This window comes from Poecile atricapillus, chromosome Z, assembly GCF_030490865.1.
Source record: "Poecile atricapillus isolate bPoeAtr1 chromosome Z, bPoeAtr1.hap1, whole genome shotgun sequence".
Lineage (NCBI taxonomy): Eukaryota > Metazoa > Chordata > Aves > Passeriformes > Paridae > Poecile > Poecile atricapillus.
In genome coordinates, this window is record NC_081289.1 from 100,330,546 (window position 1) to 100,356,268 (window position 25,723).

At 39.5% G+C, this 25,723-nt stretch overlaps 1 protein-coding gene across 2 annotated transcripts in view; it reads right to left on the reverse strand.

Annotated features, from left to right (window-relative positions):
* The window catches only part of PIGG (phosphatidylinositol glycan anchor biosynthesis class G), an 85,358-nt gene extending 65,030 nt beyond the window's left edge, over positions 1-20,328 (reverse strand). The window contains exons 1-7 of one of the 2 annotated variants that reach the window (XM_058826887.1): positions 20,103-20,328; positions 16,714-16,919; positions 15,518-15,727; positions 13,840-14,028; positions 12,140-12,278; positions 8,307-8,519; positions 781-998 (exon numbers count right to left, since the gene is read on the reverse strand). In XM_058826887.1, the coding sequence (XP_058682870.1) occupies positions 781-998; positions 8,307-8,519; positions 12,140-12,278; positions 13,840-14,028; positions 15,518-15,727; positions 16,714-16,919; positions 20,103-20,262 (1,335 nt within the window). In that variant the 5' untranslated portion in view covers positions 20,263-20,328. The remainder of the gene's footprint in view (positions 1-780; positions 999-8,306; positions 8,520-12,139; positions 12,279-13,839; positions 14,029-15,517; positions 15,728-16,713; positions 16,920-20,102) is intronic. The other variant, XM_058826888.1, reaches the window with a different exon arrangement.
* Positions 20,329-25,723: the final 5,395 nt, after the last annotated feature.

Consider the following 25,723-nt stretch of genomic DNA (forward strand, 5'->3'; position numbering starts at 1 on the left):
GTCCATCTGTAGAGCAGGAACGGAACCTACCATCTTATCTACCCAAGGGCACCGTGGAACTCATTCCTGTGAAATGACCAGCAGAGTGACAAACCCTACTGAGCAATCTACCAGAAAGCCATTTCAGAAGCACTCTGTATGCAGAGAGCAATGCATGGGAGACAAGGCACAGAGCCCAGACAGGACAATGGAGATTCGTCACTTGAGTTTTCCTCATAACCTCAGCTGGAAAGATCCACTTAAAATTAAGATATGGTATATCTTATCCTTATAACTACAGAAGATATGAAGAGGTAATCCTACAGCAAGTATTTATTTCAGGGCTCTAAATCTATCAGTACAAGGAACAATTCCTGGAACTCTGAAAAATTTCCATATAAGGTATTGCCTGTTTGGAGCAGCTATACTCAACATTAGATAAAGAAAAACAGCTAAGGATTTACTTGCCAGACTTTTTTTTTTCCTAATGCAGTAAATCTACTCAAAAATAGAAGGCTAACTAATAGGGAAATAACCTAAGTTGTAGCACATCTGCATCTCTACTATAGCTACCTACACTAAAATGTAACTAATTTGTATCAAAAGCTCTCTTGAATCATTTTGGAGGCCAGAGTTTACTTTAAAAGGAGCATTAATCTTATCCAAGCAGGATGTCAGCCAACCCTAAGAACCCACACTCAGTAATTTTAAAGACCAGTAAGTGTATACATTACATATCCAACACCAAAATACTTTACTTTAGTGCACTTAACTTTTTCACAGAAAGTTCTATTTTCATACCTCCATAATGATCACAGTCCCCACCATCATTGAATACATGTCATATTGTGCCACTTGTTTGCTTAATGAGGAACTCAAAGTCTTGAGGGCCTCCAGGTATTGCTTCAGGATCTTCTTGCCAAGATTTAAGAGTATTTCTGAATTGTTCCCCTCTAAATACAGTTTGATCCAATTACCATGGGATTTTTCTGCTATCTTAAAATGTTCATATCCAGGATCTGGAGAGAAGGGGAAAAAAGAAAAGAAGCAAGAGGAGCCATGAATAAAGAAAGATTACTTGAAGATGTGATCATATTTTTATATTTGCTTGTATAGTTAATAAAAATATATAATTGTTATGGCAGTTGAAAATTTTTTCACCGGTGCAAAATCACACTATCTTTATCTTCCTGCAGCAATACCAGTTATTTGGAATAAAAGCAATTAATTATAACCTAATAAACTGTCAAGACCTCTAACAATTGAAAAACTTATTTTAATAGCCATTCATTTCTACAAAGAGCTTCTAGGACAAACGATTCAAATGCTTCAGATACTGTGGGGAAGAAAGCAATGTTGTCCACTGGAACTACTGATCATCCAGAACACACTGTATAAACTATGTAGGAAATGATCAAATAGCTGATGCCAGATCCAGTGGAGGGCAACAAAGATGATGAGGGGATTGAAGCACCTCTCCCATGAGGAAAGGCTGTGGGAGCTGGGCCTGTTCAACCTTGAGAAGAGATGGCTGAGAGGGGACTTCATCACTGTCTCTATGTATCTGAAGGGAGGGTGTCAAGAGGATGGAGCCAAGCTCTTCTCAATGGTGCCCAGCAATAGGCTGAAGTCTGCCTGTTGACAAGAGGCAACACAGGAACACAAAGTTCTAATTAAACATGAGGAAGAACTTTTTTCACTCTGTGGGTGGCTGAGCACTGGAACAGGTTGCATGGAGGGATTGCAGATATGCAAAAGTCATCTGGACACATTCCTGAGTAATGTGCTGCTTGAGCAGAGGGGTTGAATGAGATAACCTGAGTGATCCAGTCCTACTTCACCTAATCTGTGATTCTGCTTTTCAAATATTGGTCATTAAATACAGTATGCATTCACAACACAAATTCAGTTGATAGCACATGGAAAGCAAGAGCATTACTTCAGAAATTCATATCTCACTGGAACTTATGCTATGCACGAATATTACATTTATCTGCATTTTTCTGAAAAAAAAGATATTGAATTTCACTTCACACTAATAGTACTTGATATTTCCCTGCAATTTCAGTTGAAAGGTAATGATAAGTATAAAAGATCAATTTGGAAATTTTTATATAACTTGCAGTTCTTCCCTTCTTAGCTGAAAGTGGGGTGAAACATTTGCTGTACAGTTTCAGACAAGAAAGATTAAAACAATGACTGAAATAACTTTGGTGTCACAAAAATTTAAGTTCCAGCTCTTTTTCAGTCCCCGTAAATGAACAGTGTATTCTACTTGGAAAAAAACCACTTTATTTTTTGTTAAGCCTTTTCAGCTAAAGTACATAATTAATTCTAGAAACATTTGAAATTTTATTTCAAGTGAATGAAGGTGAATTAAGTATTTCTATTCACAATTTGTATAGTCATGAAAGAATTGTGCTTACTATTTGCAAGTCTCTTACCATACAAGACACTTCATCATCTACTGTGGGCTGAACTCAAAGAGAGAATTTTAAAAGGCAATGTTCAACTCCAAATGTCCAGTTTTCCCAAGACTTCCAGAAGATTCCAAGACATGCTGACCCTGTTATGCAGGGGGTTTGCAGGGATCTGCTAGAAAGTACAATCCAGCCAGCAACAAAGAGCTGTATATCAAGTTAGATGCCAGTGCACACAGAAGATTTCATTTCTTCCCTGTAATTCCTTTAACTTCCCTATAAAGTTTCTCTTCCAGTATATTTGAAATAAGGTTAAATATTCATATGTTTGAGGACATCCATAAAGGATCATCCAAAATGAGCTTTAATCAAACTGAGATTTGACAGGACACTTTTTCATTACACAGAAGACTGAAATGAGTTCAAGATATATTTTGAAATATAAATAAATTCCCTCAACATCTTCTGCTCCTGTTCTGTTCCATTTTACTGCCTCTTGACTAGTCCCCCTCTTCATTCCTTCTAGCATTTTTCTTTCATCCTCATCTACTTCTTTCCATGCTAACTGTTCACCAAAACCATTGTGTTCATGTTATGAAAGATGGCTTTTAGTCAAACCCTCATGAATTAATGACTTCAAGACCTTGCAGACGGGAATCAAACACCATGGTTCACAAATTTTGTTTGAGAACTCCAGTTATATTGGTTCAGTGGCACATTTATATGCAGGAAGCATAAAATAAGAAGGGTCATGGACACTAAGTTGTTGGAAAAACATTTTGGTAACAGGCAGGTAATATTGGTAAGTCAGTCCCATATGGGATACTTATAAGACAAGCCAAAATGGAAGCAAAATCCAAAGCAAGCTTGCCAAGCTGCACATTTCCCAAAGCACTGGCAATGTTTGTACTTTTCAAGTAAGTATTACATTAGCAATTTGTGCTTCAGCCTCGCTACCATCTTATCACAACCAAATGGGTATGAGTTGCAAGCATCTGTTCAACAACAATTTCACTCAGTTCCAGTCACAGGCAGCAATCATTTAAAAAGAATTATAAGGAAAGAATGAATAATGTAGAAGTGACTTCTCCAGTTTCAATATATAAATGTCCCAGTAAAAGTCAAATTATTTTAATCTAATACAAGTTCAGTATGAGTCCCAAGTGGAAAAGCTTGGACTCATTTTAATAACACCACCCAACTTGCTCTCAAGCATGACTCTTCATTCCACTGTAAAATGTCTTTCAAAGGTCCTAGTTTATAATTCAACTACATGTTCAAAAGTTCAGAACACAAGGGAAGCACTGCTAGATACCTAGGCCTGTCTTTCTTACACTGAGGTATGAACTTGCTCAAAAGCCCAAAATGTCTTTTTAGATGCATCTTTTTTCAGCTTTATAATTTTTGCTAGCTATTTTTGTTCTTATTTTTCAGACTTTACCTCTATGTATCCACATCTATCAAAAGAAAAGCTCATGCCTCACATTACAATTTATTAGCATGTTTCAAAAAGATGTGGTTTAAATAATAAAGCCCTTAGTCAAGCTTCAAGTTTCTCATGTAAAATTTAATTTAACTGAGGATCAGTTTAAGTGTGAGGATTCTTTTGAACTTCAATAAAGCAAAGCCCAAGTCCCATTACAGGGTGTAAAACTTCTTAGTTTGAAAATGACTGTTTATATGAACAAACACGGGGAGAAAAAAGTTACTGACCTGCCTTCATTCTGTTCTTTATTTATTAACAGATATATTTAAAACACTCTTGAAGATGAAAAGATATTTTTATGTACTCTTACCATTTGCTCTTAACATTGGAGCAGGTGAATCTATGGCTTCTTTATGAAACCGCTTGTAAAGGTCATTCTGCCTTCCCATCTGACTGTTATTCAACTCAACTGGTATCTGTCTTCATTTCATTGAGTTAAGAAGGAAACTATAATTCCACCAAAAATGAATGCATATTTTATGATACAGCTTAAAATGGGTGAGTCTTTTCCTGCTATGACTGACTTAGTCATCATCCTCATGGTCCCAACGTGGTGCTCTAACCCCTATGCTGTAAATTACAGCACTGGACAGGAATGCCATGTTTTCATGTCTTCCCCTTCCATAGAGCTTACTGATTTTGACATCAAGAGTTCAAAATTTTGTGTTTGTTTTTTTTGTTGTTTTTTTTTTTTTTAAAGCAGCAAGGCTTACGCTATCCTTGCAAGCATTTTCAAGAATATCTTTCTACTTAAACTGAAGTTCCAGTCACAGGCATTTTTCTTAGCATTGAACTGAAATGTTGTGGTCCACTAGTTGTTACTAGCTGAGACTCTGCATTGGGAAGCTTGAAACTGCAGCATCAGTTTCAATATGAGTGATGTCCAACTAAGCAAATGTGAATGACATCCAACTGATTCCAACTATGTTGTGGGCAGCAGACCTTGTCGGTGGAATTCAGAAATTATGTACCCCGAGAGCTGTCAGTATAACTCTGATGAGTGTTCAGATGTTCAACTAATAAAAATCAAAAGGTTTTGAGCAGGGTGAGCTAAAGAAGACTGCTCAGATCTGTGTCCAGTCAGGTCTTGAATGTTTACAAGTAGGAAGCCTCCACAACCTTTCTTCCTAACTCTATCTAGTGTTTGACAAATCCTAAAAAAGTTTCCTCTAAATTTTTTGTGGGGACCACCATTTAGACCCCAGTTCCACCTTTTCTATTCCCTCCCTTCACGTATTATCTACATTGATAAGACTCCTCCTGAACAGTCCTAGCACACTCAGTCCCTTCTGATAAGACAGATGTTCCAATCCCTTCATCACCTTCATGACCATGCTCTTCACCCACTACATTATATCCACTAAATTATGGTACTGAGAAGCCCAGCACCAGACCAAAGACGCCTGATGTCTGCTCACCACAGCTGATACAAGAGGCAGGATTGACCAGCTGATGACTGTCCTCCTAATGCCACCGTGGATGCTATTGCCCTTCCTTTGACAAGGGTGCTCTGCTGCCTGATGCTCAATTTGGTCACCCCATGGTGGTTCTTCCAGCTGTTTCCAGTCAGTCAAAATCCAATCTGCACTGGTACATTGGGATTACGTCTTCCCAGGTGTAGGATTTGGCATTTCCCTTTGCCGAACCTTTAGAGGTCTCTGTCAGCCCATTTCTCCAGCCTGTTGAAGTGCCTCTGAGTGACAGCAGACCCACCTACTGCATCAAGCGCTTCTCCCAGATTCCTATTGTGTCCTTCCCTTGCTGAGACACCACTTTGTCCCACTGGCCAGATCAGTGATGAAGATGTTAAATAGCGCTGGCTTGAGTCAAGCCCTGTGGCTGATCACAAGAGCCTTCAAGGGGACTTTGTGCTGCTGATCACATGCACATGTGAATCCAGCAGCTTTTCAGTCCATCTCACTGCCCAGTTATCTAGCTTGAAACGCAACAGGATGGCTGAAGCACTACATGAGCACCATGGAAGGTGAACGTAGGACTTCCTCTAGTTGTCTGAAAAGCTACAAATTACAATCCAACTGTCTGCACTAGACACCCACACAATATTGCCCATGTTCATCTGTGCACTAATCCTGACCCAGAAGTTCTCAACTATTTCATCATCCACTCCCAGGCACAGCTACATGCCAGTCACCACTCTCTCATATAAAGATTGATTTTCCCTCACATTCCCAACTTTACAGTCTTAGAATTCTAGAATTATTCAGGCTGGAAGACTGCTTTTAAGACTATCTCATTCATTGCCAGCACTGTTAATGGAGACATATTTTCCTAGATCACCAGCCATTATTAGTTTCCAATTAGACATTAAGCCACTGACTTTACATTTACACTTATTCATTACAGAGTCCATTTGTCAAACCCTATCACTCCAATGGCAGCAGCAGGAATGTTCAGGGAGGCCTTACCAAAGGCCTTACAGAAACCTAACTGGATGACACATCTTTTGTCTACTGATGCATTTAGTAGTGTCAGTTGTTTCCAATAACCTTTCTATCCTTCACGTGTTTTGATATGTCTTCCAGGAAAATCAGTTTTGTGAACTTACCAAGCACAGAGGTGAGGCTGACTGGCTAAGTAGTTCCCAGGATCCTCCTTTTTACCATTGTTAAAAAGAGGTCAACTTTTTGAACATGATTCAGATTACTTAATATAATAACTTCTCTGCAAGGTTACCTCTTTCTAGGGGAATCCTAACAGATGTGTATGTGCCTGTAGTGGGATAGTGGGATGGTAGTTATCTTCACTTAAAAGCAAATGCAAAACGAATAGCTATTCATGCATGCTCATATTAGTCACTGAGTTAGTGACATTGTCTTTAGTATTTCTAAGCCTGAAGTATCCACATCAATCAAACAACACAAAACAAACAGAATGTACTGTTTCCCTGCCAGTCTTAAATGAACAGACATTAACCTATAGCCTTGCACATCTAGGACACTCTAAGAAAAACAAGGTTCCTCTATGAAGTCCACAGCAACACAGGAAATTGACATTAAGACTGTAAAAAAAGCTACCATGACTTGGACCTAGACTTGCATGTACCATGTTATTGAAACTTTCCGTTACTGAAAGGAGAGAAAGTCATTTGGATGCTTTGCCTCCCGAACTCTTTCCAGTAAGGCAGCGCTTCTAATAAGTTTGCAATCATAAGCAAACAGCATAAAGATTCTCACATTTTTATCCTCAGCAATTTTGACTTTCATTCTTCATATGAAAGCTACAAGTTGAAATTAAGCTGTTCTGAGAGGAAAAATAAAATTGAAATTGAGACATAAACCAGAAGCTGGTAGAAATTCCAGTTTGTTTCATCAGTGTTTGCAGAAATACTCTAAGATGGAGTTTTGTGATGGCATTTTCAACAATACAGGCATATCCTGAAACCCCTCAACAGGGCAAGTTCCTCACTTGACACAACTGGGTTGAGTGAAATCTGTGCAGAAAAAAAATGTCAGAAGAGATGAAGCATGAGTCCTGCTGTAGGCATGTTGTGGCAACAAATGGAATTTATTCTGTTGAGATTCCTGGACAAGGTTTAATTATGATTAGGAGCTGTGATGTTGAAAGATAATTGATTCTTGACCTAGAATGGTCATTTTGCTAAAATTTACGTTGCTATCCACTTTAATTATTCCTAGCCGTAAAACAACTCTGCATTCTCATCTAGTTATTTTATTAATTCAACAGATTATAAATCAATCTATAAGCTTCACAGTCACTTTAAGACATCTTCTAATGTCAATTGTAAAAGATTCTTCTTCACCCTCTAACACAGATTTTTTTCACAAAATTATCATACTAACTTCATTATTTATACGGCAGTTTTTATCATGTTTCCTAATGAAATACCACATTTTGCTAGGTTCGGTTTATTTTTTCTACTTGTTTTTTATTCTTTCCTCCAAATACACACACATACATGCACTTACTTTTAATAAGCAGTTCTCTAGGTTCTCATTCCAAGTAAATACATAAAAATGAAATTAAAAGAAAACTTACCCTAAATTATATCCCAGCTTTGACTGAAGCATCTTTTTATTTAACTGGAAAATTCAGTCCATTGTGTTAACTCTCCAAATAGCTCAGAGTTAGTGCCCTATATAGGACACCTCACAAAGAGCAGTTATGAAACCACTGAGATTTAACTACACTGGCAGTTTTAATCTTACTCCATCATTATTTTTGCTCTTTTGCCAAAAAGGAATAATAGTAGTCATTAAAAAAACTGTATTCAGAAGCAGTGTATCAAAGTAGGTTGCATTAAAAATTGAATTCGGTACAGTTGTTCTGAATACTGCTCTCAAAAGAGTAGCTAATCTGCAGTGCAACACCATACTATTGCATTTAGAAGACCAAACTGCTTTATAAACAGTATATCTGTAACATTTTTTTAGCTAATTTACCTTTTTCATATGCAGGTGTATTCTCTTGCAGCAATCTGCTAAGCTGGAACCCATTCAAGTGCACAAAACGTAGCTGTTCTCTCATTGTCTTGCCTCCAACAACTGGCAATATAAGGTTTCCAACACTGTTTCTTGAAATTGGAAGGCCAAGACCTATTGCCAATGTGCTAGCTAAATCTGTTTGCTGCACATGTTCAGGTTGGGCTAGAGGAGCTAGAATGAACAACAACAATAACAGAAAAAAAATAAAATAAAAAGAAAGAGGAAAAGTAGTATTTCAATAACAGGCCCATTCTATCCCATTCTATTTCTCCAGAGACAGCTGGCACCTTATTGTTTCATTGGTGTTAGATCAGTTATTTTAAGTGGTCTGCAGAGAGCTGACTGATCTTTTTCAGCTGCTATTCTTTGCTGCTGTAAATCCAATATTTATTAAATTCTTAGCCAGCACCACTCTTCAATGCTAACAACTACCATAAACACAACATAAATGTTATACAAGTAAAAGTATGAAAACAGATGGTCCAGGACACCACCTTAATATCAGGTTGTAGCCTAAGAGAGTTTCATAACTTTTACATTAGAAATAATAGAAAGCACTACAGTAGACTAATCTAATGTATTAACAAAGAATGAGAATCTAAAATAATGTTGACAGGATTCCAGAAACTTCACAATGTAATGACAACAGCTCAAGATTTAATTAATATCAAGTGGCTAGGCAAACAGAATTAGACAACAGAATTAGAAAGAATGTTGAGGCTCAAAATCCATGGCTATATCCAGGCAAACCCAGTGACTTTTAAAGGGTCCTGTGTAAGATTCCACTAACTTACTAGAGTTATCAGGATTAGCCTTCAGTCCACCAGAAATCTACAGACATGAATGATTTTATTAACACAGGTAACTTCCTGTTTTTAAATTGTTTTGCTAGCTTTTTCTTTCTGTGCTAAACTAGTTAGGCAACGATGTTTTTCTACTATGCTTTTATTTAATCCTTTTTGAAACTTCAGCTATTCAGTGTTTTGACTTAAATGCAGTATAGTAAGAGTTCTATACAGTCTTTATTCCTCTCAAGGCTCCTTTTAAGAGCATTAAAATTTCCCTCATTTCTCATCTGGCTCTGATTAATCCCATACTTGTACAGAATGCCATCTATAATCCATAAAGCCTCTTTGCATGAACGCCTGTATGTCAGCAGTTTTCAGATTTTATCATTAAAGGCAAGTTCTTAACTGGTTAAAAAAAGCCAAACTACCAAACACATTTAGCCAATCATGGATGACACATCCCTATAGAAGGCTATACAAGTAATACTCTGACAGCATACTAAATGGAAAAAGCCCACAGGATTACTATTTTGAGGTCTACCGAATTAACTACAGTACATTTTGTTTACAGTAGGATCATAAGGAGCAGTCACTAGAATCCTGATTACTGTACCAATCAAAAGTAAACTGCTGGATATTTACAAAGGCATTAGAAATCAAGAACTGTGTCCCAGAAGACAGGTAAATAGATATATTTCACTGTATTGTAAAAACTGCTCATTCAGTTTAAGCCTCATTGAAACTAATTCCAATGAGCAGAAGACTGCACTTGCAGAATCTATGCTCTTCCTGGCTGTCAACACATGCTAGTGAAATTCATAAAATAAAAATTTAGCCAAGAGTTTTGATCCACTCTTGACTTTGTTTTGTTTACAGACCTGAGAAGAGATCAATGACTCCTCAAGTAGTGCTTTCTATTGCAGCTCAATAACAACTTTCCAAACAACAGGAAAATCTACCTCCACCATGCTGCAGGAACCTCCACCAAGATAAATAAATCAAGGTTCTGCACACAGGTTTTAGAAGAAAAGAAAACAGATGGAAATGGGCAAGTGGCAGAATGAAAGGCAGAAGGGAGAATTATTCTGGGGAAAATATTCACTCTTGGTATAACTACATTCTGGCGAGTCACTCAGTCAAGGAGTTTAAGCACAACTCTACAAAATAGACTAAAGATTCTCTACCACTCCATTTCTTTATTGCCTTCTAACTATCTGGCTTTTATATTTTATTATCCACATGTAGAAAATCAGTCAGCTTCAGAAACATGTAAATTCACATCAATGATATAAAATTAACCAGCCCATACAGTAAACACACTCATGATCCATATTCCATCCTTAAGTCTTAGTAATCAATAGTCATGTTATCAGTGCCACCACCTCTCACCCTTTGACAAGGGTCAGTTCAATTTAATGATAAAAAAATAATCCTCTTCCTATTAGTCTGTAGCCTCCTAAGTGCTTTCTTCTTCCTTCAAGTTAATTCTGTGTGAGAAATTGTCATTCATTCCTCTGTCCTAGCTGTCTGAGAGGGAAGAATGGAGGCCAAGCAAATATTCTGGCCATGAAAGACAAAATTTAAACCTACTTCACATATGATTTTGCATCTACACCTATTCATTTACCATTAGCCCAGTATTCGGACAACAAATCTCATTTGCCCTCAAAATTCAGGGCAGGGCTGTACAAGATTATCATCTCAGAAATATACAATTCTCTCAGTGGTTACAAAGCTTGATTTATGATTTCACCAAGATACAGATGCTAACTTTGGCTGAGTTTTGGATTACACAGAATGGGCTCTCCCAAATAGCTGTAGAACAAACCAAAGCACTTTTCAAGAATTCTAGACTATATAAATAAGAGTTGCCAGTGTGTTCTTGTCCTGGTTTCAACTGCAACAGAGTTAATTTTCTTTCTAGTATCTAGTACAGGGGCTTTGTTTTGGATTCAGTATAATAATAACGTTGATAACACACACTCAAGTTTTAGCTGTTAGTAAGGAGGGCTTACTCTAAATCAAGAACTTTTCCACTTCCTGTGCTCTGCCAGGGAGCATGAGAAGCTAAGAGGGAATGCAGTTGGAGCAGCTCTATGGTATGGGCTATTCCTTCCACTAGTTCAGGTCAGCTGAACTAGGTGAAGGAATAGTCCATACCATACAGCATTGTAGCCAGTACACAAAGTGGAGGGAGTTGACCGGGAGCGGTGGATTGCTGCTTGAAGGTAGGATGGGCACCGATCAGCAGGTGGTGAGCAATTGCATTGTGAATCACATGTTTCTCTTGGGTTTTATTCCTCTCCCTCTCCTAGGTTTTATTCCTCTCTCTCTCCCCTCTTCCCATTACAATAATTACTATAATCTACATATAATTATTATTGCTGTTCTTGTTACAGTTACATACAGTAGTACTGTTCCCATCCTATTAGAGTACACTATGCACTGGTATCTACTGGAACCTTACACCAAGTACCACACAGCCACTCGGTCACTCACACCACCCATCCTGGTGGGGAGGAGAAAGAAAAGGTAAACCTCATAGGCTGAGACTAGAACAGTAATAAAATTAAATATTATAATAATAATAGTAATGAAAAGGAGACAAGGAGAACAAAAAAAAAACAAACAAGAGAAACAAGTGATTCACAATAAAATCTGTCACCAACTGCTCATCAGTGTCTAGTCCATCCCTGAGCAGTGACTGGTAGCCCCAGTTTAGATACTAGGGATGATGTTCCATGGTATGGAATACCCCTTTGGCCAGTTCAGGTCAGCCGTCCTTGCTATATTCCTTAATGGCTGCTTTTGCACCTGCTCAATGGCAGAGCACGGGAAACAGAAAAGTCCTTGATTCAGAGTAAACATTAAAGCACCAGTGTGTTATCAGCATTATTCTCATATTGAATCCAAAAAACAGTCCTGTACCAGCTACTAAGAAGAAAATTAACTCTATTCCATCTGAAACTAAGACAGTTCTAAATATGCTTCTTTGATCCTTACCACTTCTCTTCTCAAAAGCAGAGCTGATAAAAAGCAGTGGTGTGTGCACTTCTCCTTCTGAAGAACCACCATGACTGCCTGTTTCAGACATCCCATGATCCCCACAAACAACTAACAAATTGGGCAAAGAAGCTTCCTCCTGTAAATCATAGAAAAAAATATAAGTTAGCATACAAACACAATTAATTTATATAATTTCACTATCTTCATCATTTTCAAACATGATACGTCTCAAAATTAATTTAATTTTTGAAACTTGCTCACTGTGGGACAGATAACAAGAGACGGCTGCAATTAAGCGTAACTCAGTAATTTTTAAAAGTTTAGGCACATTCATATCTAACACACTTGTCACTATCTTAGCAAAAATAAAGCATAAAATAAGCTTTAAAAAAAAAACAAACCTGAATTTACAGAGTTACAAGAAACTCTCTGAAAGATTAAAAAAAGGTTATCACACCATGAAAAGAAAATCAAGAGTACCAGAAAAGCATCATTAACACAGAAATATTCCCCCTCTTCATTTCTTCAGCTTCACTAGGTTTTAATATAGATGCTGAATTACTGATATTGTAAATATTAACATAATATCAACTCAATATTAAAAAGTAATCCTATTTCTAATAGGATTTCTAGTTTCCCAAGGGCTTTAGAGGTTGAAATCTGACTGATTTGGGGTTGAAATCTGACAGCCAATGAAGACTGACGGTTAATGATTATTGAAGAATGATGTTGAATGATGTGTATGATTCTGAATAAAGAGAAATAGAAACTTAAAGTACTTAAAGTGAGGTCTGTCCAAGAATTTTGAGCTAACAAATCAAAGTGGCAGAAAGTTAACACATTCAACAGCAAAGTAGCTTTTTATTATCTCTAGTTATTACCAGTACTATTCTATCTAAAAAATAAAGAGAATAAAGTGCTTTTATTATGTCTGTATTCTAGAATTGAGATAAAGGCTTGAATATAAATGGCAAAAGCAAAGATATTAAAAAACAGCAGCAAAACAACTGTAACATTCATACAACTTCCACACACAGGATTTAACCTCTTTTCATGAAATAGTATCCACTTGACTAAAAATACTATTGAAATTTCACAATCAGCTATTCTGAATTGCAGTAGCCAAAACCAAACAATCAAAAAAGTTTCATGCCACCTGGAACTAGGACTTGATATTTCAGAATTCAGACTCCTTAGGTAAGCAACAACTAGTATTTACAAATCTAAAAACAGATTCAGATGTGCTACATTCACCATAAAAAAAAAAAAAAAGCAGATTAAGACTACCACATCCATTTGAATTTATCAAATATCTAAGAATTAGGTATGCCTTCATAATTCTGGGCATCAGAGCCATTAGCTACATATGCCCATTCTGCAAAATTTGATTCCTAGAAAGCATACCAACAACCATTTTAATTCACAAGTGATCAGAGAATTTTGGCAGGCATTCCTCTCCTGTTTCTGGACACCAAGGGGGTGTTATTTCCCACAGCAGCCCAGAAGAGGCTGTTAACAGATGTTACTAAGGTCAGCCACCAAATCCTTAAAAATGCTACACTGGGAAATGGCCCAGGAAGGCAAAGAACAGAATACACACTTCAGTCTATGAATAAAGAAGGTACTAACAACAACAGCAAACATTTAAATGTCAGTCCACAACTAACAGATACTGACCCAAGAGCAAGCTGTATTACCTTTGAAAGAAGGGAAATATGCACCTTCTTCAATATGTTATCCATTTCACGAAGTTTTGGTCCCACTAATGGGCTGTTTGGCCCAGTCATATGACCAATATGGTCCAACCCCAGGTAATGTAGTATCAGCAGATCCCAGTCTTCTCTCTTTAACACTGTATCCAAATGTCTGGTAACATTATCATCAACCTCAAAGAAAAGGAAAACAACTACAAGGTAAAAAAAATCCCTCTTGTAAAAAGCACAAAAAATTAACTACAGTACCCATGAAAATTCCATAGAAGTTGATGAGATTACGCAATGCCAATAAGAAAAAAATTAAGTAGGTCATTGTCAGGCAGTCAAATATATTTATCTTAATATATTTACAAAATAAATTCTTCACCCCATTTAATCTTTTCTGGTAAGGATGCATCAGATTACATACAGACAAGGCAAATGGGTTGCCAAGCGTCCACAGAAACTTTTAGAAACTGTTCCAAGAACTTTTCAGTCACTTTTGCCCTTCACACCCCAGTTTACCATTTCACATGTGATACATTAAATATCACAAGAATAACAAAAAGTCTCAGTTTAGTGATGGGAAGCTCAGGGATACAACAGACCCTAATTTTTCAACTCCATTTTTGCTAGTGTGCAAACACAAGAAGATTGCACTTGCTGTGAGTAAAAGAACTGATAACATAGTTATCAGTACATAGAAAGAAAAACTATTTGAAAAGTGCTATTTGGGGCCTGACTCACCTATTTTCCTGCTTACGTTGACTGTACATCTTTAGTTGCATATAGTCTCTTCGGTTATTAGAAACCCCTACAATATTTCCCATGTGATATTACTTCATTGAGTCTATATATAAACTACCAAAAAAACCTATAAAAATCTGTGTGTTTAATACACTACATTAAGGCAGCATAAAGAGCTTGAGAACCCCATAACCATAGATCCAATAGAACATTTGTACTTTTTATTCCAGGTTAAAGCTTTTGCATGTCTTATCAGCATAACCAAACATGTCTTCCAATTCATGTTAGACCTTTGTAACTTCCTCAAATAATAAAATACTTCAGTCAGTACCAGCAGGTCAATGGCTTGAGGTTTTAGAAATAATAAAGGTTCAAAAATGAAGTAAATTTGCCAAAGCATTTACTCTTCTAATGTGCCCAGAGTAAGAATTTTCAGAATTCGTTTCATTTACTTTCTGTGCTCCCTCTTTGACAGCATAAAGAAACAGCACCCCCATTGCAATTACAAAAGTGATGCAATATAAGTATAAAAGTACCTCCAAGAGACCAAGCTAACATATTAATGGACCTCTTAAAGATTGCACTAATTAAAAATACGATAGCAAACTGAAAATTTGGATAGTGGAATTTTTAAACAAAGCAACTAGTCTCTTCCAACCACAACAAGTTTTGTGAGAAAATGGTATGTTTAGGAGTTACAGAGTGATAAACTGACGATCACTGTATCATCCCAACACTTTTTACAGCATATGCATGAGGGATTGAAATGCTTAGCTTTACAGTGCCCACACCAAAAAGACATACAAATTCAATTTCTATCTATTGCCAGGTGAACATTTCAGAACAAGGGTAGCTTTACTCACTCATTCTCAGAAACTGACAGTGTTTGTTTGTACTCACTTTATTTAACTTGGAATCATACAAAGCCTCTCACCTCTGTAAAGTCTGACACAAAAAATGATGTTGTTCCATCATATTCCACAAAGTGCTTTGGGAACAATTTGACCCAAGTATCATCACCATAAAATATTATTCTTTTCCCAGCTGTTTTTGCTTGCCATATCAGATTGTCATCCAACAGAGCTGGAGAATTGAGGTTCACAACAACATCGATGAAACCAGGTATGCTACCTGTCATCAAAGCCTAATGAAAAAAGAAAAGTGACACATTAAACAAGAAACTTCCAGTGCTCAGAAGACAGTAGCAATGTAAATGGGAGGAAGCAATAAGCCAGATGGCAGACAAATTATATTTTTGATAAGGAAACATAACAAAGTAAAAGAACACAAGCTGTCTTGTCACATAACCTCATCTGACACAACAAAGTGCTAGCTGATGTCAGAGATAACTGCTTTAGAGAAGGTAAAAATATCACTGTCTAAATTAATGGACAGGAGAAAAAAAACTTTCTGTGACAGTTGACGTTTGTTTCATTTACTGGTCATTAAACCACCAAAAGACAATTTAGGTGTAAGTAAACTGACTCAATGTTAACAACAACAGTATCCTCAAAACAGTAAAAAACTTCTAGAAAAAGCAATGAAGTCCACCTATAAAGAGTTACCAGACTGTCTCCCCCTCACTCCCTCACTCGCCTGCTAGTTGACCTACCAATGATCACTCCCTCAGCTTCTCCAATGCAGAGGTGTTACTGAGATGTACCACGGACAAGCCTGGATGATCAAGTACTTTGGTGACACCATCACAATTAATATTTTAGTTACCTGGAACTTGCCAGAATTTCCTTTTTAAGCTCTTCAAAAACATCCCTATGACAAAACAATTTTATACTAAGCTGGATTTTCTCTCAGAAGTTACAAGAACTCAGAGAAATACAATAAAAATGTTCCTAGATAGAAGACAACTGGACAATTAAGAGGCTACTGCCTTCCCATGATTACAATAAAAAGGCTATGTCAATCATTTAAGCCTGCACTAGGCCTTATCTGGCCTTAACCTCTTGCCCATGGCAGATCAGGACTCTGTCACATGCACTACCACAGCGAAGAGACGATCAGCCATAGACTGCACTAACACCACAAATGTATTTTATGCCAACTCCAAGCATATAAAACAACCCATACTTCAAAAGTTTGTCCAATGAAACAACAGATAAAAATGCCACTTACCTTAATTCGAGGCATGGTCACAGTGGGTGGCTTGGCTTCAGCAATGAAACTATAAGAAGTCCCTTTTTCAACAACTTGAGTAGTATACGGCATGAACTGTTTACCTTTGGATCCAAACACAAAATCATCTCTCAAAGCATCTATCAGCACAATGACAACTTTTTTGAAAAGCGGTGGAGGAATCTTGGTCCAGTTAGAAACCATTCCTAAGCAACAAAAACAGGGCATACAAAAATCATCAACAAATTTTATGGAGGACTAGCCAGAAGTCAAAGGACAACTTCACCATGTAAATGAGTGCTTTCAACTTCTTTATTAATTCTACACCCAGAAATGGGAAGCTGCAAACAGCAAACCTGAGAAGTAATATCAGGAAGATGAGTTTTCAAGCCATCCAGCACAGGAATAATACGACAACAACTCCAAAACCACATCTAGGAAGTAAAACAAGATGTGAATGGAATGCGTGACATGAAATTGGGACAACGAAGGAAAACTTTTGGAATGGAGAGTGTTCAAAGTAATAAGAAGGGATAGCTGCTACCTTCTCCTTATTTCAGAAAAGCTTAACTAATTGTATCTGACAGACAACATCTGTTAGAAAAAAGACATAGCATTCACCTGTGCTAATACCCAATTTTGCACATCACAACATAAAAAATGCCTCTTTATGAAATCTCACCATAAGATAACAGGAAGATTACAAAGAAAGAGACAACTTCACTGAAACTTGTATGAAATAGATTTGTGTACATTCGTTCCCTTCAAGGTAGAAGAATGTATGACAGGAGATGGCAGCTGCATGGCCAAAACCCAATTCCAGAATTCCCTGAACAGGGTATATAGGTGGGTACAGAAAAATGCTGCTGTGTATCAAGTAGTAGGCAGTGTCATGCCCCCAAGCCCCACCTCTTTCTCTTGCATGGTCTTAATTCTGGCCACAGCAACTCTTCATCTGCATTGAACTTGGTCCACATGGTGACATTCAGGTCTTACAGCAGCCTTTTTGCCCCAACTCTACAGGTCTCATTTCTCTATCAGAAAAAAATGCAGAAGGGCAAAATGGAAGCAGAATGTATCCTACCCACAGGTCTCTTACCCAGACACCATTGTATTGAATCAACTTCTCAATACACGCATTATATAAAGTTAGGGGTTTTACAGTCTTTTAAACTAAGGGCTTTTTCTGCTTAAGTGGTTGACAATTTGGAAAGGTTGCAGATAATGGTGTGTCTAATACAACATCAAAAACAATCCCAGAAATTGTATTTTGGGGTATATAGATAAGCCTCAACAATCCCATTTACAGACTAGTTACTGCTAGTGATTTTTCCAGATCAGGAAACAGGGGAGGAGTGCATACCAGGGAGAAGAAGGAAACCTCAACAACAAAATGCTAACTGCAAGCAACCCTAATCAAACTGATAATTTTGTTTTTTCCAGGACTTAAATTATCAACTTAGTAGGCATGCTCTGGTTCTCCATGAAAAACATAAAGGCAACACTGGATCCTCTGTTAGTTACATCTCTCCCCTATCCACTTGCTTAGTGAAAGAAAGCTCACTGAACACCAAAAATGTTGAGATCACAATCACATATACGCTATTCCTAACTTCCTCCTGCTGTGTGATTTATCAGAAAGTCAAAGTTCAAATGAATTTGGAGTCATTTACAAGCCATGTGAAAATACTAACTGCAAGATAGCTAAAGCAACACATCGTCCAAGTCTGGCCATGCAGCATGTTTATTTATCTCTGCCAGGGTTACTTAGAAAATGGTTACTTTAAATGAACCTGAACTTCTGTGAAGAAAACCACAGGCTCTCTACCAAGAACTTAAAATAACGTGCTGCAAGTGTTCAGTAGCACAACCCTCTCACAACCAAGACTGCATGCACTCAATGGCAGCCAGGACTCACAAAGTAAAACATTCAGGATTTAGAGAAGCACTGGAGAAATGTTATTTTCTGAATAGGTCTAAAGTAGGTTGAAAGCCTTCTGCATCATGGTTGAGTAAGCAATACCATGGCTTTAGACCTTATCATCCAGACATCACTGTGCAAGTACATCGTAACCAAGAACTACAGAAAACAAGTATTCCTCTACTGTCACTCCAATTTTGCCTGCTACTCTTAGGCTTGCTCGTGACATGCCTAAATTTAAACTACTTGTAGAGCCCTGTGGTGCACACTTCCACTCTTCAACACAAAACAGCCCTTTCAAAACCAAATTGTCCAACATCGCCTTCCCACTCAAGTAGTCTCCATCTACATTAGTCTCCTGCTATTATCACATGTGAATGCAGTATTTCAGTCATAGCAGTCTATCAAATATCTGTGACGGTCTTGGTAAACTCCAGCTAAAAATCAATCTGCCTTTCAGCAGAAACCACTCTGTCTGTTACCAGATTAGATTCTTGCAGTGTTCCTGCTTAACCAATATCAGCACATCACACTCTAAATCACACAACCTTCTGCTCCCTCCACTCAATTTAAGTAAGCCCATCCCCAGAGGCATAACGTCACACACTTCAGAAGAATTAACAGTAAATATCAGGCACCTGAAGACCCATTTTAGCAGTCACAATCCTGCTCCGCAGGTTAACCATAGTAGATGGTCCCAAGCAAGAGCTTTGTATGAGCAAAATACTACTCGATCCAGCTGCCAAGTAACCCTGAAGTTTCATGCCACAAGCTCCAAACTGGTCAAAAAACAGTACCTCAAGTACACAGTCCTCCTCACATTACTTTAATACAATTTGTGACTGAACAGATAAGACGACTACATTATTAGCACACCCTCTAATAACTCCTCAAAAAGATTCTCCAAAATTTTGGTTTCACAAATTTAGCTCTGGAACAGAGAAGGACCTGTAAAGACAGTGATTTCACAGAAACAGTGATGGATGGCAACACTGTGCGTATCGCAACCTGCATTCCAACAGCTGCTTTGTCACCACTGAGATGTTATAAGTCTCACTGAGGTGGCATTACACACACACACACACCATAGAAACATCACAGAGATAATTAATCTCGGGCACAAAACAGCCAGCGAATGACCACAGGAAAAGCGTGAGGGGTTTTAGCTGAGGCGGCATCACTTAATGCAAACAACTTGCCATTGAACAGGACCGGGTATCACGGCTCCATGAGAGTTAGAGAAAGGGAAACAAAACGACAGGAAAACACACCCCTCAAAAAAGTGACAGCTGACGGTTGAGGCATTTCGACTGCCAGCAGGTATTCCTGCCTGTGATCCATAACTGCGTGAAAACCAGTTAAGTTCTAAACTACTACGGAAACTGGTCTGGAAACACGAGGGCGCTACAGAAAGATGTTTCCTGACACCGAGCGACGGGGCCCGCCCGGCACCTGTAACTCGTGTTACCTGGGCCGGGAGGGGCCGGCTCGGCGGGAGAGTCCGCGCGGGCCTCTCTGCGGGGCACGGATCTGACGGGCACCGGGAAGAAGCCGCGGAGGAACAGCGCGACGCCTAAGGCCTGCACGAGGAGGCAGGAGGAGGCGAACACGCCCGAGCGCAGCCGCATCCTGGCTCGGCACCAGCGACGGCAGCACCGACCCGACCCGACCCGACCCGACCCGACCCGGCCCGGCCCGGCCCGGCCAGCGCTGCGCCAGCTCTGAGGGGCGGCACCAGCGGCGTCCCGCCCCTCCCGCCTGGCCCCGCCTCCGGCCCGCCGCCCGCCAACCACCGGCCATTGCGCTCTTCCACCCAGCCTCGCTATTGGCCAGAGGCCCGACAGCCCCTCCGCGAGCGCGTAACGGCTGCACCGAACCGGAAGTACAGCCCCGCGTCCCGCCGCCACATCCCTCCTCCGGGCCCGCCGCCCGGACCCGCGTCCCCCCTCCTGGGCCCGCCTCTCAGCCTCGCCTCCCACCTCCGTCTCCCCCTTTCGGGGCCCACGTCTCATTGCGCATCCCATCTCTGCGTCCCAGCCCCAGCGTGCCACTCCCGCCTCCCGGTCCCGCGTCCTGCAGCTGCGACCCAACACCGCATCCCCGCCTTCCAACCCCTCGTCCCATCCGGCGTCTCGACCGGCGTTCCTCGGCGGGACGGGAAAGGAGGTTTGATGGATTGTTGCAGCAAAGAGTGCTTGGTAGGTGAGGAAGCAGTCCCTGGACGGTGGCTGTTGCAAGTGTTTGGCAAGCAGAATCTTTCCCCACGCAAACACACACCTCTTAATAAAACTGAATAGTGACATCTTCTAGTTTTTCCGTGGGAAAGGAAATGGACTGTGGCAGGCAGATCATGGCAGAGAAATGAGGAGAAGTAAGTTTTGAAACTTAAGTTTTCTGAAAAAGGAAACCAAAGGAACTCGGCAAAGTGAAGCGGAGTTTGTTCTGGTCTCACCTATGTGTACTGTAATAGGAAGATGGCCTCAAAATTTCATTCTCCAAAAGAAAACTGCTCCTCATTTCTACCCAAGCAGTTTTTGTATGGCCCACCACTGTGCTGGAAATATGTGGCATATATTTCTGTAGTGTACACAAATCCTTGGCTTTACCTGTGAGTGGCACATTTCCCCTGACCCCACAAGCTGAGCACACTGCCTGCTGCACCTCCACTTACACCTGGAGGTGTCTTGTAGTCAGTCAGGACAAAGCTGCACAGCCACAGTCTGCTGCTGGCATGGCACCTGTTTGCAGCCAGCAACCAAAGCTGTGTGCATGTGCTGCTATGTGACCCTGAAAGAACCGTGTGAGTAGACTCCAGAGTGCTTTTCCCACTAGGTCTTTCCACTCAGCACAAAGCATGATCTCTTTTGTGTAAACACATGCCAAGTGCATGCTTTGAAAAACGTTTTCCTGCTGCAGTTGGTCAATTTGTGATTTTACTGCCAGTTTACACTGGCCAGCTGTTAATTCTGAGCTTTGCAACAGCTGCCACGAGGCTAAGTTGCTGTGATGTGAGGTGCGTGTGTGAGTGGTTTCAGGATAAAAGCTTTGTATTTGGCCTTTCCTAGAGTCTCCAAATACAGAGGAAAAAAAATCAAGGAGCCTGAGTCCTGTGGATTCATGCTCTTCACATTTGAGCATCCCTGAGCACTATGCTACCTTTAGGCTACGTAAGTGCTTTTCTGGCCACTTTTACCACTTCATGCTTCTACTGAGGATACCGCTAATATTTTCATTTCTTAAAATTATACAAAACCATTATTTTTAAAAGAAATTGCATTTTTGCAGACACTATTCACTTATTTCTTTGCAGGAGCATGACTCTGAAGGCCCATGAAAGTTAGTATTCAGTAATTAACTTCAGTTAATTATGAGTAGTGCAATAAAATTCAGAAAAAACATGCAAGGAATGTTGCTTGAATCAGTAGGAAATGGCAAAAGGCAACTATGGCCGTCGCATTCAAGCTTTAAAATGGCTTTAGGTAATGTGTCTTAAAGTTACATTATTTGTATGTCCAATAAAAGCTGTATTTGTTGCTTTTTCTGGGTGTTTTTCCTCTCCTTTAAACCTTGAGGCTATCCAACCAGAAACTAGGAAAGATTGCCTAACAAATACAAAGCAACCTAATGTAGGCTACATTTATGCATCACAAAACAGCATCTAAAAAATGTCTGTCTTCTTTTTATTTCACATGTAAAATTTACTTTCCTTTTCTGTAAGTGGAAATTCCCCAAACTACATCTTTCTCCCATCCTTCAAACCTTCAAATTCCCAAATAAGATCAGAATTTCTGTGTTCAGGCAAAAGGATTTCTTCACAGACATAAAAACAGTATCTAGCATGTGATTCACACTCCCTGGGACCTATCACTGGGTATTTACTGTGTACCATCACCATTTGGCAAGTTCTTGCAGCAACACGCTTTCAAGTCCATTACTGTAGCACTTAACTGCAGGAGTCAAATACAGGAAGAATTCTGAACGTTGTACAAGACTTTAAATCTGACTGTCTGTGAATTTACAAGCATGTAACAACACAATATATTGATAATCACTGCTGTGCATTGCTGTGGCCATTTTACAAGCTCTTGGGTATAACCTCCTCTGTTGTGCATAGCACATTTATGCCCAGAGAGCTGGTGATTCCATGAGCATTCAGAGGAAGGGTTTGTGTGCTTCCTCAGTTTGTAAGCACACAATCAGTGTTGCATGCATCAGTTTATGTCAAGGGGTACTGGCTGACTTAAATAGCCTTTGGAAGGTTAAAGGTTCATGTTGGAGTATCAGGAGAGGTACAGTATAGTGCAGTTCATGTGATTCAGAAGGCTTTTGTTTCATCAGAGGCAGCAAGCGTTTTAGAGCACAGTACAACCCATCCCTGTGGGAGATGAATTTGCATCTTTCCCTAGGAGAGAACACATTGCTACTGCTGCTGTTGAGAAGAGCCACTCAAGCAAACTTACATCTCTGTGTGTTGAGGAAGAAGGAATTTAGCGCTCTGTACAAAGCCCTCTGTAGAGTCATTTTCTCAAGTGTGTTGAGGAATCAGCAGACCGAAATCCAACCAAGCTTTGTCTTCGACAGGAATATGTACCACTGGTTCTGCTAAACCAGTAGGAGCACATTTTTTTAACTGCTTTTGCAACCAACATTTAAAGCAGCCAGGTGATATTGTTTGTCACTCTGGCATCCCTCAGGCTTTTCTTTACTGAGGCAGCTAGTAAAAAGTAGGTAAGATAAAAATTTGGTGTGTCCCATGAGGGAAGAGCACACCCCTTTCCAACAGTCTCTGTGTCCTCTGCCAGCACTTAACAAAACACTGTTCTTTAGACAGCACTCAGCATGTCTGCTTCCCCAGCTCCTTTTCGCCTGATTATTTCATTTCTTATTTCACAATTTGACTAGAAAAACAGGCCCTATCTTCCCTTCTCCTCTTGTTTCAAGTACAGACAACATGCAGTCAGTTTTCTCAGGGATTTTTTGCAACTTTTCTATTTTCTTACTTAGATTTATTTTAACTACTTCCCTTGTATTTTGTCTCTCAGGCCTGTTTACCTGCTGTTGATACATCCTGGGTATCTGCAGCTCACCACCTTGCTTTTTGAACTGCCTTAGTTTTTCTCCCTCTCTGGGCCTAATTTAACAGGATTTCACATCTGAATGTGCATGAAACCTGCACATTTCTTATGACACTGACAATATCAGATATGTGAACATCTCATGTCAATGGTTTAAACAACCATCTCTTTTCTACAGTTAGTGATACCTCTTAAACTTGTCCCTAATACATTTAATACTGTATTGGGAAACACACAAGTGGAGCAGGAATATGGACAGTGGAAAAATTGATATGTATGAGTAGAAGCAAACATTTTTACATACAAGGGGTGTGAGAGAGAATTAATTCAAAATTAAGTGAAGCTGTAATAAAAAATGAGACTACCCGAGGTGAATTGACACTCTGAAAGCATTGTGATGAAGTTAGAAATTCAGAAGGACACGTAGTAATTTTTTCTCTCCCATCATTTCTCCATTCTTCAGTACATTGCAATTTGAATGTATGTCAGGTCTCTGCTGTATTTAAGCCACAGTAAAACATCAGAAAAGGTTATAAAAGACTGTCTGCTGAAGTGTGACTCTCCCTCCTCCGTTCTGGTGCACTGCAAAGCCTCCAGAGATTTGTAGTTGCTGAGGCAAAAGACAAAGCAGAAGTACTGCATTGTAAACCCAGCTTCTGAAATCTGAGACTGAACGGGAATTTCTTCACATAGAAAAAAAACATGTTAAGAAATAATTATATACCTTTATCCACATCAAATAATTGATTATCTGTCTTTGTGCACACATGCACGTGTGCACACATGCACAGAAGTCTACCTTCAGATTTAGCTATTTTGGAAACCCTGCTTGCAGAGCTTATGGGATTTGAGATTGAGGCAACCAGGGATCACTGAAGAAGATAACTCCTGATAACCCCTGAGCTGGTGAGCTGTAGGGAGCCAAAGCCTGGCTTGTTTCTGTAGGCTGCAGACTTGTTACTTGCCGCAGTATGAGATTACTTGTTTTTGAAGGGGAAACAAAGCTGCAGAGCAAGAACTAATTGAAGAAAGAAGCTGCTTGTTAGTTTCCCTCAGAGCCTTGCACTCAAAGCTTACACGGTTTAGTAGCGATATCTGCATCCCTCTTTCTCTACACAGGGTTGTACAGAGACATAACCAGTCATTCCTGCTTAGGAAAGCCCTGGCTTTAGAGCTGCATTTGTGCACTGACCCTGGTAGGTTCTCTCAGAGCTGCAGCCGTAAACTGGGGTCACTGAGCATGAACCCCATATGTGCTGCTGATTAGAACACATCATGGGATGCTGACCCAAGTTTTTCATTCAGTCTATGAATGACTGATGAACTGATGAACTGGTTAAAACATGATTGACAAAGAGTAAAACCTCAAGAATAACTTCCAAAACCACTTAAGTAGATGGACTGATTCTGGTAGTATAAGTGTCTGAAACTCCCCTCAAATGTCAGTAGATACCACAAGTTAGAGTAATGCCAGTCATCTAGCCTTCAGAGCAGTCCCTGAGAGAAGGAGCCAAATCAGGGCTCAGCTGAAGCAACATCTTTCCACGACATGTGAAAACTAACCATAATCTCCCCTCCCTACAATTTTACCCATTTATTTAGCTGTCTCCTCCTTTAATCCCATTTTCTTTCGTAATCTGCTTTTTCTTCCTAAAGTAAAAGCTTTTGCAGTCATGCTTTATGTTTGACAGTCTCTCTCCTTCTCTTCCTGACAGTCTTAGCTACTTTTTAGAGATGTAATAAACAGGGAACTCAGTGATACTAAGTTTTTCCAGATTTAGTGAGTATTGGAAACAGCAAACAGACTTTGTCAGTGCCCCTACCAAGGAAATTGCCTGTTGTATAAGCTGACTCCTTATCAGATGCCAAAGCATCCCATCCAGAAACATGTGTAAAACAACCACATGTTTGCATCTTGGTTACCAGGGAATCCAGCAACTCTTCCCTGCAACTGCAAGAAACCAGACTGTCCGTTTTCCTGCTTAGCTACTGCTTCTCCATGACATTAGCATAT